This window comes from Poromitra crassiceps, assembly GCF_964638095.1.
Source record: "Poromitra crassiceps genome assembly, chromosome: 6".
NCBI lineage: Eukaryota > Metazoa > Chordata > Actinopteri > Beryciformes > Melamphaidae > Poromitra > Poromitra crassiceps.
Window position 1 is genome coordinate 33,988,952 of NC_139627.1, and position 15,212 is coordinate 34,004,163.

A 15,212-nucleotide genomic window follows, 5' to 3' on the forward strand; every position below is an offset into this window, starting at 1 on the left:
GATCAGCGCGAGGTACAACCAGCCACTGAGGTGAACAATCAGGAAGAGGATGACGACGTGATGACCATGGCTATATATTATAGTGCACACGTATTCTTTGGTGATTGGCTCAGCAGATGGAGATGAGCGACATCACAGACATATTGACAGATGACATGAGTTGATCGGCTATTGAAGATGAGGTGATATATCAGTTGACACGTCATAACATGTCAAATTTGACAGATGTTGTGGGCTGATTAGCTATTGGGGATGGGAAAACTATACATGACATTGCGGCTGTAGCTCAGGAGGTAGAGCGGGTCGTCCTCTAATCGCTTTGGATTAGAGGTCGGTGGTTCGATTCCCACCTCCTCCAGTCTGCATGTCGAAGTGTCCTTGGGCAAGATGCTGAACCCCAAGTTGCTCCTGATGGTGTGCCAGCACCCTGCGTGGTAGCCTGCTGCCATCGGTGTGTGAATGTACCTACTGATTATAAAAGCGCTATATAAATGCAGACCATTTACAATTTCATATTTTTGACATTCTGAGTGAGCAGAAGTAGCTCAAGAGTTTGATGTATAATATAAGCATTTCATGTTAAAGTTGGGTGAACAGTCGGTTTTTAAAATGTACCCCGCACAGCCGGGGCTAGAGTGAGCATTCAAGGCTGGCTCCATAGGGTCCCATCGGCGTTTCCGGGGAAACGCGGTTTGTTTACCAAAACGCTGCTCGGCTGATCCCTCGTATAGTCAGATAGTCACAATAGACAATAGTCTGGAAAAACATTTTTATATACTCTTCCTTTTTCCAGACCTGGAAAATACTGTAAAATCAAATTCCTTGGCTTCCATACTTGCGTGGGAACCCTGCAGTTTACAGATCCAACACCTAACCACATAAAATTACTCCAAGTATGGGAAAATAATACAATCGACACTTTCAGCTTTACAAATGAAATCTTTATATATTTTTTCCAAAGAACTGAAGCCCATCCAATCTACACCAAATTCAGTTTTGCCGCCCATCTGCCTTGCAGTCACACAAGGCAACAGGCCGCTTGCTACAACAGTCTCCTTTGCACAACTACAGTAAACAGGTTTTTAGGAAACATGCTTGATTTTTCAGATACTTTTGCATTCAAACCTTTTATTTTGGTAAAATCATACGATCGCACAGCTGAGTATTTCCCATGCAGTGCATTAGCCTAAGCTAGTACAGAAAGCAAAGTCTACATCTAAAGAGCTCTAGGGTTCTCCTTTGGGCATGGAGCTAGTCTTGGGCAGTGCTGCCTGTAGTGTCTACAGAGAGCCACGTTGATCCCAAACGGCACCAAGAACTGCCAGGGAAATCACTGTTGCAGAGACCTGCTCCACACTAAGGAGAACTCAATAGATGCCATATATGCAAATGCAACAATAGAGAATAAACCACATGTTTGTTTCTTTAAGGATTGCCATGTGCCAGACATTCACTGGAGAAAAATAATTATCAGGTCAAATTAGAATAAAGAATCAAACAATGCACACAATTGGAGAATCTGAACACTTCTGCACTGATACGCTTAGGAAAATGTATTTGCTCTTTTGACAACTTTATTCCAAACCTTGGCATGTTTTGTTCAATTCCATTTTTAATTTTGTTGGCCAATTGGTAATCTAATCGAGATGATTGGCCCTGAGCAGGCCCTGAAACAGCTGTGGATATTATTTACTGAGTCCAATGCATCTTAAACATTAAAAAGCTCACACTACCCCGAAATATATAAATTTCACGCATACAGGTGACATTCAACATTCAAGTGCCAGTGTTTTTGTACTGTCTTTTGGTCAAGTTTCGGAAACTTTCAAAGAACCACTTTGAGGCTTACAAAAATAAATATTTGTCAAAAATGCTTAATAAATTACACAAAACTAGCAGCAAAAGTAGAATCTAGAAATCTGTGTGCAAATGGCTAAATTCCCCCAACTGCTAAATCCCCTGGTCCCAAATAAATCCTGGTTAAACGTTGAGAACCCTTCCCCTTTGTAAACAAGCTGCGTTTTATCACAATTTCCTCACACACTATTTGGATGCTTAAGGACACATATCCAAGACATCTATATAAAACTCTAGATGTGCAATAAAATAACTTTTGTAAAACTCGATGGGCACGACGTACAAGGGCCTACACACCTAAATCAAGTAGCACCATTCAATCTCAAGTTCTCAACACTGCCAGTGCATCCGCTTTTAGTTCAATATTCTAAAAAAGATTTCAAGGCACAACACACCCGATCAGAAACATGGAGCATTCAGAGGTTAATGCCCCACCTCTCCTCCTCTTGTTGGCTGCTCCTCTTTGAGAGGAAAAGCCTAGCCTGGCTTTTTATACATGTCTGAGCAGATGAACTCCCAGAGGAGTTGACAGTACGTATGTCTCATAAGGAAGTGGACACTCCCCCATCTTTGGCCACCTCCACAATTAGAATATATGCAGCAATGGAAACCAAAGCCACTGACAACGGTGGTGCACTGGAAACTGCGCCCCACGCCTACCCCCCCTCCCCCACCCCCAGTGGTCAGAGTGCTGCTCCGCCCCGCTTAGTCCTTTGCTGTTAAACTGATAAACCTCAGTGATCATTCTAATGCCTGTCTCAAAGATGAACCATGCCTCCAACGCAGCTTGAAAAGAGAAAACGTTTGTAATTAAGTTAAGCCTGCGACTCAGTTCACGTCTTTTCTCCTTGACCAAAAAACAAAACACTTGCAAGCGTAGAATACCGTCTGGGCCTTGTGGATAATGGTAGATCGGTAAACGCCAACGCCACACTATGCCCTCCCGATGCTGTGGTCCTTATGCAGCCATTTTGAACTTCACTTTCAATATGGCAGGCATTTTTTGTTTTGATACATATTTGTAAAGAAACATTTCAAAAATCAAAAAACTGACTCAGTTTTTCAATTGTGCACACAGCTGCACCAAAAATGTCTCAAGTAAAAATAAACAAACAAAAAACACCGCCCACTTACTTAATGTAGCTAGCACTTGGTAACATACTAGCTGCCGTAACACTGTCAAGTCAATTGAAACACGTGGAGTAACAGGTTCCAGCATCGATTATTCTCGTCTAAACCTCAGTGAGTGCTGGCACCGAGCTTAATGACTTTTGTGTTTATTAAGATCACGATAGGAATGGCTATTTCAAAGACTACCATATCCATAAAAGGAGCCTGTCCAGGATAGAGTGAGCGAAAAAAGAAAAGTAATCTCTTTGTCCCTTAGTATTAGAATAGGGTTTCTTCACTGGGAATGGCCCCAGTTGAATCAGTCATTATAGTGATGGCTCCATTAGCTGTTTGACTGTAAAAAAGACTACATGATGTCCCTGCAATCAATTTGAAGTTCAAATGGAATCATGACTCTAGAGAGCCAGAACACCGCAGTGCTTGCCAAGGTTTGATTAAGTCCACGCTTATTTTACTTTTCTTATGCTTTTCACCAAATAACAAAATAACAGTAATAACAAATTTAGAGCTCTTGGCCATGTTCTTTTGGTGAAATGAAAACATAGATTTCCTGTTTAAATTCAAAAGGCACAGTACATTAACATACAAATGATCCTCAGGTTTTTCAATTAGTTTTTTCCACAACAGAAAAAAAAAACTAAACAATAAAGGTCCGAGGTTGCTATCGGACAATGCATGTCAGCATCCATGCTCACTCTATGAAGTGTGCAAATCTCTGCGGGTCTCCAGTAGATGGCGCGTGCTGGTGACTTTGCTTCGCATCGCGCTGCACTTCCATTGTGTAAGAAGCGATGGGCAGAGAATCAGGGTTGGTAATGTACTGTGTGTCAGTGAAGCTACACAGGGCGAGTTGTTATGGTCTGGCTAAAGTTAACATGTGGTTTCTGTGGGGTTGGGTTGGCATGGCAACCTATTCCTATGGTGACTAGTTGCCCCACCAGTCCACACTACCAGAGTGGCTGTAGTTTCCCCCGTAGCCATCACTGCTGTAGAAGTTGCCAAAGCCACCTGAGGGAGACAGAGGTCAAGAGGTCAGCATTCCAGCCAGTAATGACGTAATACAATAGGGTACGCCCCCAGGGTTCTCCAAGTTACATTAAATAAGACGCTAGGCTGTTACACACCAAGAGCGATGCGAATATACGGCATGAAATTGCGATGCAAGTTTTGACCCACCTGTCAATCACAGCCACAGATGTGTACATGTCGGAAGCAAATTTCTGAAAAATCGACCATGGTTCGAAAAGATAAACACCGCAATAACGCTCGGTGAAACTTCGCCGTTGGTATGCACGGTTGCATTGACTGATATAGGTTCGGAAAATATTATTGACGTGCGAATTAATCGCACGAAAAAAACGCTCCCGATGTGTAAGGACCTTAAGACCTTTTTAACACCACAAACAGAATGACATTTAATGCCAACTTCACTGCCATACTGGCAAAAGGAAAATCAGTATGGATTTTTGAGCCCTAGAAAATAATTATTTAGCCAGTACTTGAACATTTTGGGAGATTCGCCTATTTGCCATATTCCCGATAGTAAAACTAGAATGTAGATGCTTTGTTTCAAGAATTTTGTCTGGCCACAGCTGTGCCATTTTACGTGCGATCCGGTTGGGTGAGCGGACGGAGTGGGATGTTTTAAATTAGGGCATTAAAGGAACACTCTGCCCATTTTCAACCAGCTTTGTATCATTAGAACATCAGTAATATATCAGAAAACTGTAAACTGTTTTGAAGTCTGTCATTTAATTTGACAGTTATTGAGTGTTAAAGTGTGGACCAGTGACATCACTGGTCCACACTAACTCAAATTAATAACTCATTAACTCAAATCAACTCTCAATAACTGTCAAACTAGATGAATGACTTCAAAACCATCATCTAGTTTGACAGTTATTGAGAGTTGATTTGAGTTAATGAGTTATTAATTTGAGTTAGTGTGGACCAGTGATGTCACTGGTCCACACTTTAACACTCAATAACTGTCAAATTAAATGACAGACTTCAAAACAATTTACAGTTTTCTGATATACTACTGATGTTCTAATGATACAAAGCTGGTTGAAAATGGGCGGAGTGTTCCTTTAAGTGCCCTAAGGCTGAGGCTATAATTCAGTGATGTCACTGATGACATCACTGATGATGTCATCCATCTTCTCGTCTTACTATGGCAAATGAGCGAATCTCCCAAAATGTTGGCGTGTTCCTTTAACGACCATAAGGAGGGAGAGTCCTAAATGAGGAAAGAAGTCTAAATGTGGATTGGCATCTCAAAGCTAAAGTCAAGAGGACTGAGTTTAGTTTTCTGAGGAGAATGTGAACAACACTTCTTGCCAGTTCAGATAAGAGGACATATTTGTTTTCTTACCTCCACCAAAGCCACGGTTTCCTCCACCTCCATGGCCGCCCCCGGTGCTACGAGGTCCACCGCGGCCACCACTGAAGCTGCTGGCACCACCAGGCGTCTGACGGTAATCTCTGGCTCCAAAACCACCAGAGAACCTACTAAAGAACAAACAGTTGCTTTGTTCATGTTTGTCTGGGCATCCAAGGATGTGCCCTTGGCTCAGGTAATGTGTATCAAGATATGCACATAAAAAAGCAGCTTTAAAATTCTATAGGTTTGTGTATATAATAATAATAATACATATGTTTTATATAGCGCTTTTCTGGGGAACTCAAATACGCTTTACAATACATAGAAACATGTTTTGGAAATGCATTTTTGCTGCGTTTATGGAGTTCTGGGTACCTCTTTGAGCGTCCGCGGGTGGTGCTCTTGTGCTGGTGCTCATAGGCCAGGCTCTCGAGCCAGGAGGGAACCTCCTGCTTTGCCTCCACCAGAATGTCCAGCAAATCTTTGGTTATGTTGCTGTTTTTGTCGTTAAAGAACGACGTGGCCAGACCTGTACCCAAGAACAGGAAAGTTAATAAGACTTTAGAATATAACAGGGTTTTTCCTGCATAGAGGAATTTGTGGCGCCCCCCAAAGAGGTTTTAGCAAGGCCTGATATATTTGAGTTCAGGACAACACTGACTGCATACTAGGGCTGTGAATCTTCACTGGCCTCACGATTCGATTACGATTAATCTGTCAACGATTCGATTCCACGATGCATCATGTAAGTATTGCAGTTCCAAGTAGCAAATCCTTAATTTTCTATATTATTACTGCACATGGCTACTTTTTCATCAATTAATACAAGTAGTCAGATAAATATCAACTCCCTTTTTTTACTTAGAAAGTGCTTTAAAATCTGAATGTTAACAGAAATTTAAACAAACAATTCATCTGTCAACAATTGGATTCGATTCACACGTCCGCATCGTGATGCATCGTTTAAACCAGAGGTTCTCAAATGTTTTTCAGCCAAGGACCCCTTACAAGATAGAAAATATACCGGGGACCGCCTCATTCTGATTTGTGATTTAGGGCTAAGCTTACCGGTAATTGTTTCCACGGCAACGTGCTTGACTTTTAATTTGATAGGTTTGTTATTAGAATGTAATCCATGAACTATTTTAGATTTAAAGCATAAACTATTTTCGTTGAACTATGAAGATTTTGCACTTTTTTTTTTTTTTATTACATTACATTTACATTACGTCATTTAGCAGACGCTTTTGTTTTGTCCAAAGCGACTTACAATATCACAATTTGTCAACAGTACAGAAAACCACTATGCAACACAATCAATGACAGCCAATATATTTTTGATAGACTAGCACCATGTAGGAAGTAGTTTGAGATGGAATAAGTAACATGTATAATTTTTTTTTAACACGTTCACTGCCAATGACGTGTTAATAGGTTAAAAAAAATCCAACGGTTGACTGCCAATGACGTGTTAATACGTCAAAAAAAAGATTTTTTTTTTTTTGACGGTGGGATGTGCATCTAACCCTTTTACATCTCTTATATAAATATTGGAGCCACCGAACGTGTACAACCCATTCCACCGACCCACTAAGTGGCGACAGTGCTCTCGCAGAATAGAAAAAGCAGAGCCAAAACTGCAGGGGAACGCGCGATGAAACCATTCTCATACTGTAGAATGGATTGGCGAAAACACTTTCGCTTTCGCGCTGATTGCTGGCGGTGAGGGATTGCAAATTTGCATAATAGATTACGGGTGGAACACACTTTGAAACACGCAGCATAAATAAGACCAGAATCGCAAAAGCTTCATCAAAGCTCTCAACCGAAACTCCAAGAAACGAGCGAGCCCATCCAGACTTGCCCAGCGGCCGCCAGCAGACAGGCACAGCAGCAGCAGCAACAGAAACGAGCTTGTGACACGCCCGCTGCAGCCAAGAACACCACACACGGAGGGAGGAGTTTGAAGGAGAGGGGTGTTTCCTGCTGTTATGGAGGAAATTACTGTTCAAAACTATTGTTTAGATGTCTGACGTCTTACTGATGCCAAAAATGAATGGTTAAAGTGACTGTTCTATCGAATTTCACAAAAAGCTATTTATCTCAGCTTAAATTTTCAGACGCTGAAACCATGCTGTATTCAAGTGCTAATGCCTACATAACTACTAACTCTACAAACTAACTCTTTTAGACAGAGAAAGCACACATTCTATTAGTTCTTTTTAGATATTTTGTGTTCACAAAATCTTAGCAGAAAAGAATCCTCAGGTCTTGAAAGATGAGCCAGAATCCTCAAAAAAACCCTCTGGCAGAAGCTACCTACAGTAAAAAAAAAACAGCTGGCAGTGAATGTGTTAATTACTTTTACTTTTTTTTTTTTTTTACCTGAAAACTTTTCGCGGACCCCCTGGCAAAGTGCCACGGACCCCCATTTGAGAACCACTGGTTTAAACTATTAATTTTGACACCCCTACTGCATACTAACTCAAAAGCAAGCAATTGTATAACTTTAGAGAATTTCAAAGTTAGAGTCACAGATTTGTACATTCAAATGGCTTCCTTTCTCAAACTTGGGGTGCAGTGCTCCGTAAATTCTGACAATGACTGATTTGAGGTCAGGACCACTCTAGTCTCGCTGGCCAGCCTCCCCCTCCCTACCATCTGAGGAGTCTGGCGCCGCAAGTCTCCATAGTGGGATTGCGATGGGCGGCGCTTAGTGGCAGTGTCCTTGGAAAATAGTTTGCAACAATCCAACTTGCCGTTTTCAGCGTGTAGCAACGAGCTAGTGTGTAGGTTTCTGCCGTTAGCTTGCTAGCTAGTTAGCGTTGTTGTTTTCACTGAGGCGGCAGGGCACTATTTACAGCAACACACAGGGAGGAGGGAGTGGAAGCTGCTCTGACTGACATGGTCGGAGCCAATGACAAAGCTTGTAATAAGCCGGGAGCGGACATCCGGCAGCAACTGAAACAGTTGCTCCAATGGGGAGCAGCTGTAGAGCAGGGGAGGGCTTATCCCAGTTGCCTGTTTCCGCGGCGCCAGACTCCTCTCCCGGTAGGGAGGGGAGGCTGGGCAGCGAGACTAGGACCACTGATTACACGCCAACTCAAAATCAAGCATTCTTACTGTATCAATTTAGATCATTTCAAAGTTCAAATAATTTGGGGGGTGACTACTTTTCAGGCGCTCCTGAGAGATCTGATGTACAAATTCATTTGTCGATTGAATGTGTCTCAGAACGTTATTATTAACACATTCACTGCCAGCCGTTTTTTCAATACTGTAGGTAGGTTCTGCCAAGGTTTTTTTTTGAGGATTCTGGCTCATCTTTCAAGAGCCGAGGATTCTTTTCTGCTAAGATTTTGTGAACACAAATGATCTCAAAAGAACTAATAGAATGTGTGCTTTCTCTGTCTAAGGCTGAATTCACACCGGCGACCCAAGCCTTGCCTACGCCTTGCCCCACGCTTTTTAATAGGTGTCCGTTTTAGTCAACGAGGCTGTGTACACCGGCCGCCTGAGCGTGAACCCTGCGTGTACCCACGCCTTGCTTGTGCCTTGCCGATTTTATCGAATAGGCGTGAGTTCTATTTTGAAGCCGACAAGGCGCGTGCAGGCAGACTTCTTCTGTCAAGCCATGAAAGAAAAACGCACAATATCCGTCGGAAATGGCAAAATCAACTGAATTTCAAAATAAAATTGAGTTACTACAACATGTTGAGCAGAGAGACAGAGAGATTGACGGGTGGCTATCACGTGGGGCTTTCTCCCCGTCGGCAAACAAATCTTCATGAGAGAGAATAGCGACCGAAGAAGCAAGATGGACAATGTTGTTGTGCCAGCACATATTCTTGCAAGATCACCTCTCTAAAATGTCCGACTATAGTCAGACCTGGTTATACATATCCAGCATCAATAGAACATTAAATATATCAGATTTATTTTACCTAGAGGCTACACATGACAATTCTGGACAACACTTGAAAAAATACAGTCGGGAGAGAGGAGAGGCGCTTGTGACTCGGCTCCAGGTTCGGCGTGCAAAAGGCGTGCGGTGTGATCGCAAAAGCGTGTAACAGGTTCACGCCCAGCTCGGCGTAGGCGTGGGTTGAGGCAAGGCAAGGCGTAGGTTGTCTGTGTGAATGAAGCGTAAAAGAGTTAGTTTGTAGAGTTAGTAGTTATGTAGGCATTAGCAGTAGAATACAGCATGGTTTCAGCGTCTGAAAATTTATTCTGAGATAAATGGCTTTTTGTGAAATTCGATAGAACAGTCACTTTAACCATTTATTTTTGGCGTAAGACGTCAGACATCTAAACAATAGTTTTGAACAGTAATTTCCTCCATAGCAGCAGGAAACCCCCCTCTCCTTCAAACTCCTCCCTCCGTGGGTGTGTCTCTGGTGGCTTTGCAGCGTTTGTCACAAGCGAGGCTCTGCCCGTCTGTGCTGCCTGGCTGCTGGCGGCTGCTCTTTGGGCGAGTCTGCATGAGTCGTTTCGGTTGTGAGCTCAGCTGCAATGAAGCTGCGTGCGATTGTGGGCTTTCTGCCGGTGTTTCAAAGTGTGTTGCACGCATAATCTATTATGCAAATTTGCAATCCCCCACCGCCAGCTCCCAGCGCGATAATGCGCGAAAGCGAAAGCGTTTTCGCCTACAGTATGAGAATGAGGCTCGTTCGTTTTCGGTTGTGAGCTCAGCTGGAATGAAGCTGCTTGCGATTCTGGGCTTTCTGCTGGTGTTTCAAAGGTGTTTCAAAGTGTGTTGCACCCATAATCTATTATGCAAATTTGCAATCCCCCACCGCCAGCTCCCATCGCGAAAGCGAAAGCGTTTTCGCCAATCCATTTTCATGAGAATGGCTTCCTCACGCTGCTTTTTGCTTGGCTTCCTCTAGTCTGGAGAGCACTGTCGCCACTTAGTGGGTCGGTGGAATGGGTTGTACACGTTCGGTGGCTCCGATATTTATATAGGAGATGTAAAAGGGTTAGATGCACGTCCCACCGTCAATTTTTTTGACGAGTCAACTCGTCATTGGCAGTGAACGTGTTAAGTTGCTGACTGATCCTGGGCTAAGTACTGTGAGATACCGGTCACATGTGGAAATTCTGGTACGATTGCCTTTTATAGTTTTTGTTTTTAGTTCTCATGTGTCCTTTTTTAATTGTGTATGTGTCATCTATGGACTATGCGTCTGCCAATAAAAGTTGATTGATTTGTACATTGAAATGACTGCCTGAAACTTGGGATGCTGTAAAAATACATTGCTCCATAATTTCTGACAATTAGGGATGGGCATGATTAATTAAGTCTAATGTATGCACGAGTGTAAGCAAGATTGATCAGTCCGATAATGCAAAAGTGAGATGATAGATCTCAAAGGGTTTATCCACACAATACTGTACACTTACTACGGTACTTCCATTTTGCCATTGACCAAGTCTGACTTGACTGAGCAGTCTGACTTGACTGTGCAGATTTACGATTTAATAATTTATTTATGATTTAATCATAAATCTGCACATCACAGATTTGGTTTAAAATCTTTTCTTACCAAGGTTGCCCACACGTCCCGTACGGCCAATACGGTGAACGTATTCCTCAATGTCACTGGGCAAGTCGAAGTTAATCACATGCTTCACATTGGAGATGTCCAGACCTCTGGCGGCCACCTGGTGGAGCAGAGGGAGAGGATGAACAGCTAGGCACAGTTAGAGAGAACATACACTCATTTAGATATGTAGTAAATACTGAAGGTAGCCCATTTGTTGAATAAACAATGGTGCAGCAAAAAAAGAAAACATGCCAGTCAACTTTCTGTCCACCATGTCCTCCCACAAATTTACACTTTTATGTATAAACGGCACCCATCATGACCGTATGGTCATTTGTTGGTGCATTAGAATATTGCAAAGTGTAATTTGTTCTTTTTATATGAATAATCCAACATTAGCAGACAATGTGGTTAATACCACTCAATTCTCAAAAGACTTTCCATTTTTCTTGTAGAGTATTTTTGAAGAAGCTGCACGTGCACGCTACCGTCAGGAAGCCTCTGGGTTCTAAGTACAAGCAAAACTGGAATTGTGCAACCTGGAAATTTCAGTCTTTGGTCCACCCACAACTGGCTTGGTTTGATATCGCTTACTGCAGTGGTTATTGCTTGGCACTGAATGCAAATAATTACCGTTGATGTATGCATGGGTGCTGGTGAGAAGAAGAAAAATACTGTAACTTTTTTTTTTTATATTGGTGTCCAGTTTGAGAGCTCTTCCATGATCTTTTTGAGGCGCTGTGCCGTGCGGCCAGATTGAGCAGTTTTCCACCTAATTGGGCCATTTTGGATTGCATTGCACTGAGGTAAATGGGCATGGGTGGGTTTTGAGTCACTTGTTTTGGGGCTGGAAGCCATCAGTTGTATCTGGCAACACTGTTCTTATGGTTGTTTCTTTAATGCTTGTTTTATTGTGCATTTTATGGTGTATTAGTTTTTTTTGATGTATTACGAGTGTTTTGCTAGGGTCTGTATATGTATGTATTTTCTAAAAGCCTAACCAGGGACAAGGGCTGCAAATTAGCTATGGCTACAAGTCCTATATATTGCATTGGTTGCGCTTTATTTAAATGTAGCAATGCATATGTATCGTTGCGGTCAAATAAATAAATAAATACAAATTTAAATAATTTTCAGCAGTTCCTCAGCAGTCGCTCTGTCAAACAACCGGGGGGGTTACCGTTTAACTGATGGTATTAATCGGTGAAGATCCCTAGTCCACACATACCTGTGCTGAACATGGTTACACATTGCTACTGCTCTGGTCGAGTGCTTACATGCCAGTTAGTTTTATCTGACAGCCTACATACAAGCTTATTTTCATTTTCTAGATCAAAATACTGCCAAACCGCGCCGGTTTAGCAGTTATCTCAAGCAGGTTCTCTCTGTTCGGTCCTATTTTTCACCATGGTGGCTTGTGTTTACATCCGGGCATTGAAGGGCGGTACTGCCTAGCGGCGCCTACCAGCTCTCAATGAACAGAGTCAACATATTAAACTGATGAAAATCACAAGTTCTGTAGCAACACACACAATTGACAGGATCAGTAAAAATTGAACAAATAATTAATGTTTGTCTGAAATGCATATTTAGACGCAGATCTACCACCGTTGTGTATGTTTCCATTTTCGTACATTTTTTGGGGGGTGCACCTGCAGTTTTGCTGATGCTCCTGAGCAAAGCCTTTTTTGTGTGCACCAGTAATGCCAAGTATGTTAATTTACAGCCCATATAATCACTTCAACCATGAAGGAAACGTAAAACGTGTGTGCACGTGCACACGATAACATACAGCGGTGGCCACCAGGATGGGGCAGCGCCCAGACCGGAACTGATTCAGAGCCTCCTCTCTGTCTCTCTGGGATCGATCTCCATGGATGCTGGTGCAGGCATAACCTTCGCGGTAAAGGAAGTCTTCCAGAGCATCTGCTCCCTTCTTTGTCTCCACAAACACCAGTGTCAGAGATGCTTTAGCTACACAGCCATAGGGACATGGAGGAGAGCAGGAGAGAAGAAAATCGAAGACAAATCTTTGAGAAATAGGTACAAGGCTCAGGCTGTAGAGGTTGATTTAACATAAAACTGAAAATTGTAAGGAGATGAAAGCAGGAACTGTTGTCATACTACAAGGTCCGCTGCTGCTGCGAGACCATGAAGAAAATAATCAAAATGGCAACTCAAAATGGAGACAGGTTGCATAAGAAGCTTTGCATTTACTGACAACCATTAACTGTAACCTTATTTCTGTTTTATTCGCCACAGTAGTGAAAACAATAGTTGACAAATACTTGGATCAGAATTGACTGTACCCTCAAATAATGTCTTTAAAAAACGATTGAATTGTTAAATGTTTGGTTAAAATCCAGATATTTAGCATTAATGGCTATCAGAATAAAAGCTTGAGATAAAGAAAAGAAAAAATGGCAGAGGGGGGATGAGGTAGGATAGGCCATTCCAGGTCAACAATCACATTATTCCCAGATAACAGTTGTTGCCACACTCAGGACCAAGCCCCCCAAAAAACAACCTCCATCCCCAGCTGTAACGGCTTTAGACTTCTGGGAAGATTAGATATATGAAAGTAGTTTACTGTGTCATAAACTCAATCTTACCCATATTCTTTAAACCTATCAATCCACCCAGATCTTGCTTAGGGATTAGCAATCACTCTGAGATTGGCCAAGTTGTTAGACCATGTTTTGGTTTGGCAAAGCCGGCATGGAAACCCTCAGCACTTCAGGATAACTAGCTAGCCATCTTCATACAGACATCCCATGCCTTGTTACCATGGTGATAACAGCTGAGTGCATGCTTTAGCCAGGCTGCCCATAACAAATTATATATATCAGCTTACTCAACAGTGGCTGTTGCACTAGGGCTGTCAAAGAATATTCTATATTCGAATATGAAAATTTAAAGATTCAAATATGAACATTTATATTTAAACTTATTGTTATTATTATTATGACATTTAACAAGGTACAAAACCTGGCCAAGAGGGCAACATAAAAAGATACATATTTTGCCTGGTTATTTAAAAACATTACAAAAGTGTAGGCTACTACTGTATTAATACTGACTGAATATGAAAAAATATATATGTTTTACGTTGAAATAAAAAAGAATATGTTCAAATAAATATACCAAGTGTATAAGCTCTCTGCTTGTATTAGTTTGCCTTGCCACACACACACACACAAAAATAAAATGTTTTGTTTAGAGGGAATATTCGAATATGATTTTGGGCCAATTTTGACAGCCCTATGTTGCACTAGTAGCAATAGGAACCGCACAAAATGTGCCATTGATTTGATTTTTCAAAAGGTAGGACTTAATACCAATAAGGGGTGGGAATGGCTATAGATGTGTCAATACACCATCAGAATGAATATGAAGATGGTTTGGTGGCAACCCTAGCCCCCAAACACTTCTAATGGCAACACTGATGTGGTCTAAACTACGGTAGATGTACACTGTTTGTTGTATTTTGTTGAATGAAATGGCAGGTTGGTGCCATGAGTAAATCTAGGTCACAGCCATCTGATTCATGGAAACTGTTTCTATGGGCAACCAACCAATGGGTCCATGTTGAGCCATTGGAGGCAATAGATGCGAGTGTTGTGTTGAAACTCTTCCCAGACAGTAATACTATGCCAAAAGATCTCCCTTCCTGGGTGCTACATAATACTGGAATCCATTTCAATCCAGATCTGCTGCTTCACTCAGCAGTTTGTGGTGCGAGGCAAATGTTACTGCTGGTTCTACAAGCTTATATTGGAAATGAAGAAAAACAAAGTAAATAGATAAAACAACTGAAGAGGCATGTCAGCTGGGGAGCAGAGGGGTGGGGATGAGCTGTGGGGGGATGTGATGTTTCTGGCTTGTGGCTCAGACTGAAGTACGGTATGCTCATACTTACCAGGTTTCTCCGGGGCCTCTGCCACATTTTCCTGACCCTCACTGGGAATGACTAAGATAAAACCAGACCATCTAGTAAACGTAAGGCTGCTCAGTACACAACTTTCACAGCATTAGATAATCGTGCTTTGACAAACCAAATTAGAAGAATCCCCCTTAAACATGGCAAGTGCACCCCTGCACAAGGATATTCCTTTTGTTTCTATATTTTATATTTCAGTTTTCACAAGGTCTTGTTAAGCGTCAAAACACCTTTGTTAGCAGCCAAGTCAATATTAGCTTGGCGTGGGACAGACATACAAAGGATTCTGTTAGACCCCAATGTGACTAATGAAAATATACATATACAAAAAAAGCATTGCTATTTTTGTGTGTTT

The 15,212-nt window shown here is 42.0% G+C and overlaps 1 protein-coding gene across 2 annotated transcripts in view; it reads right to left on the reverse strand.

The window, feature by feature from the left end:
• Position 1: 1 nt before the first annotated feature.
• ddx3xa (DEAD-box helicase 3 X-linked a) overlaps positions 2–15,212 on the reverse strand; it is a 38,869-nt gene continuing 23,658 nt past the window's right edge. Inside the window, exons 14-19 of one of the 2 annotated variants that reach the window (XM_083639311.1) lie at positions 14,837–14,887; positions 12,710–12,891; positions 10,918–11,035; positions 5,747–5,900; positions 5,363–5,499; positions 2–3,996 (exon numbers count right to left, since the gene is read on the reverse strand). In XM_083639311.1, the coding sequence (XP_083495437.1) occupies positions 3,914–3,996; positions 5,363–5,499; positions 5,747–5,900; positions 10,918–11,035; positions 12,710–12,891; positions 14,837–14,887 (725 nt within the window). In that variant the 3' untranslated portion in view covers positions 2–3,913. The remainder of the gene's footprint in view (positions 3,997–5,362; positions 5,500–5,746; positions 5,901–10,917; positions 11,036–12,709; positions 12,892–14,836; positions 14,888–15,212) is intronic. The other variant, XM_083639312.1, reaches the window with a different exon arrangement.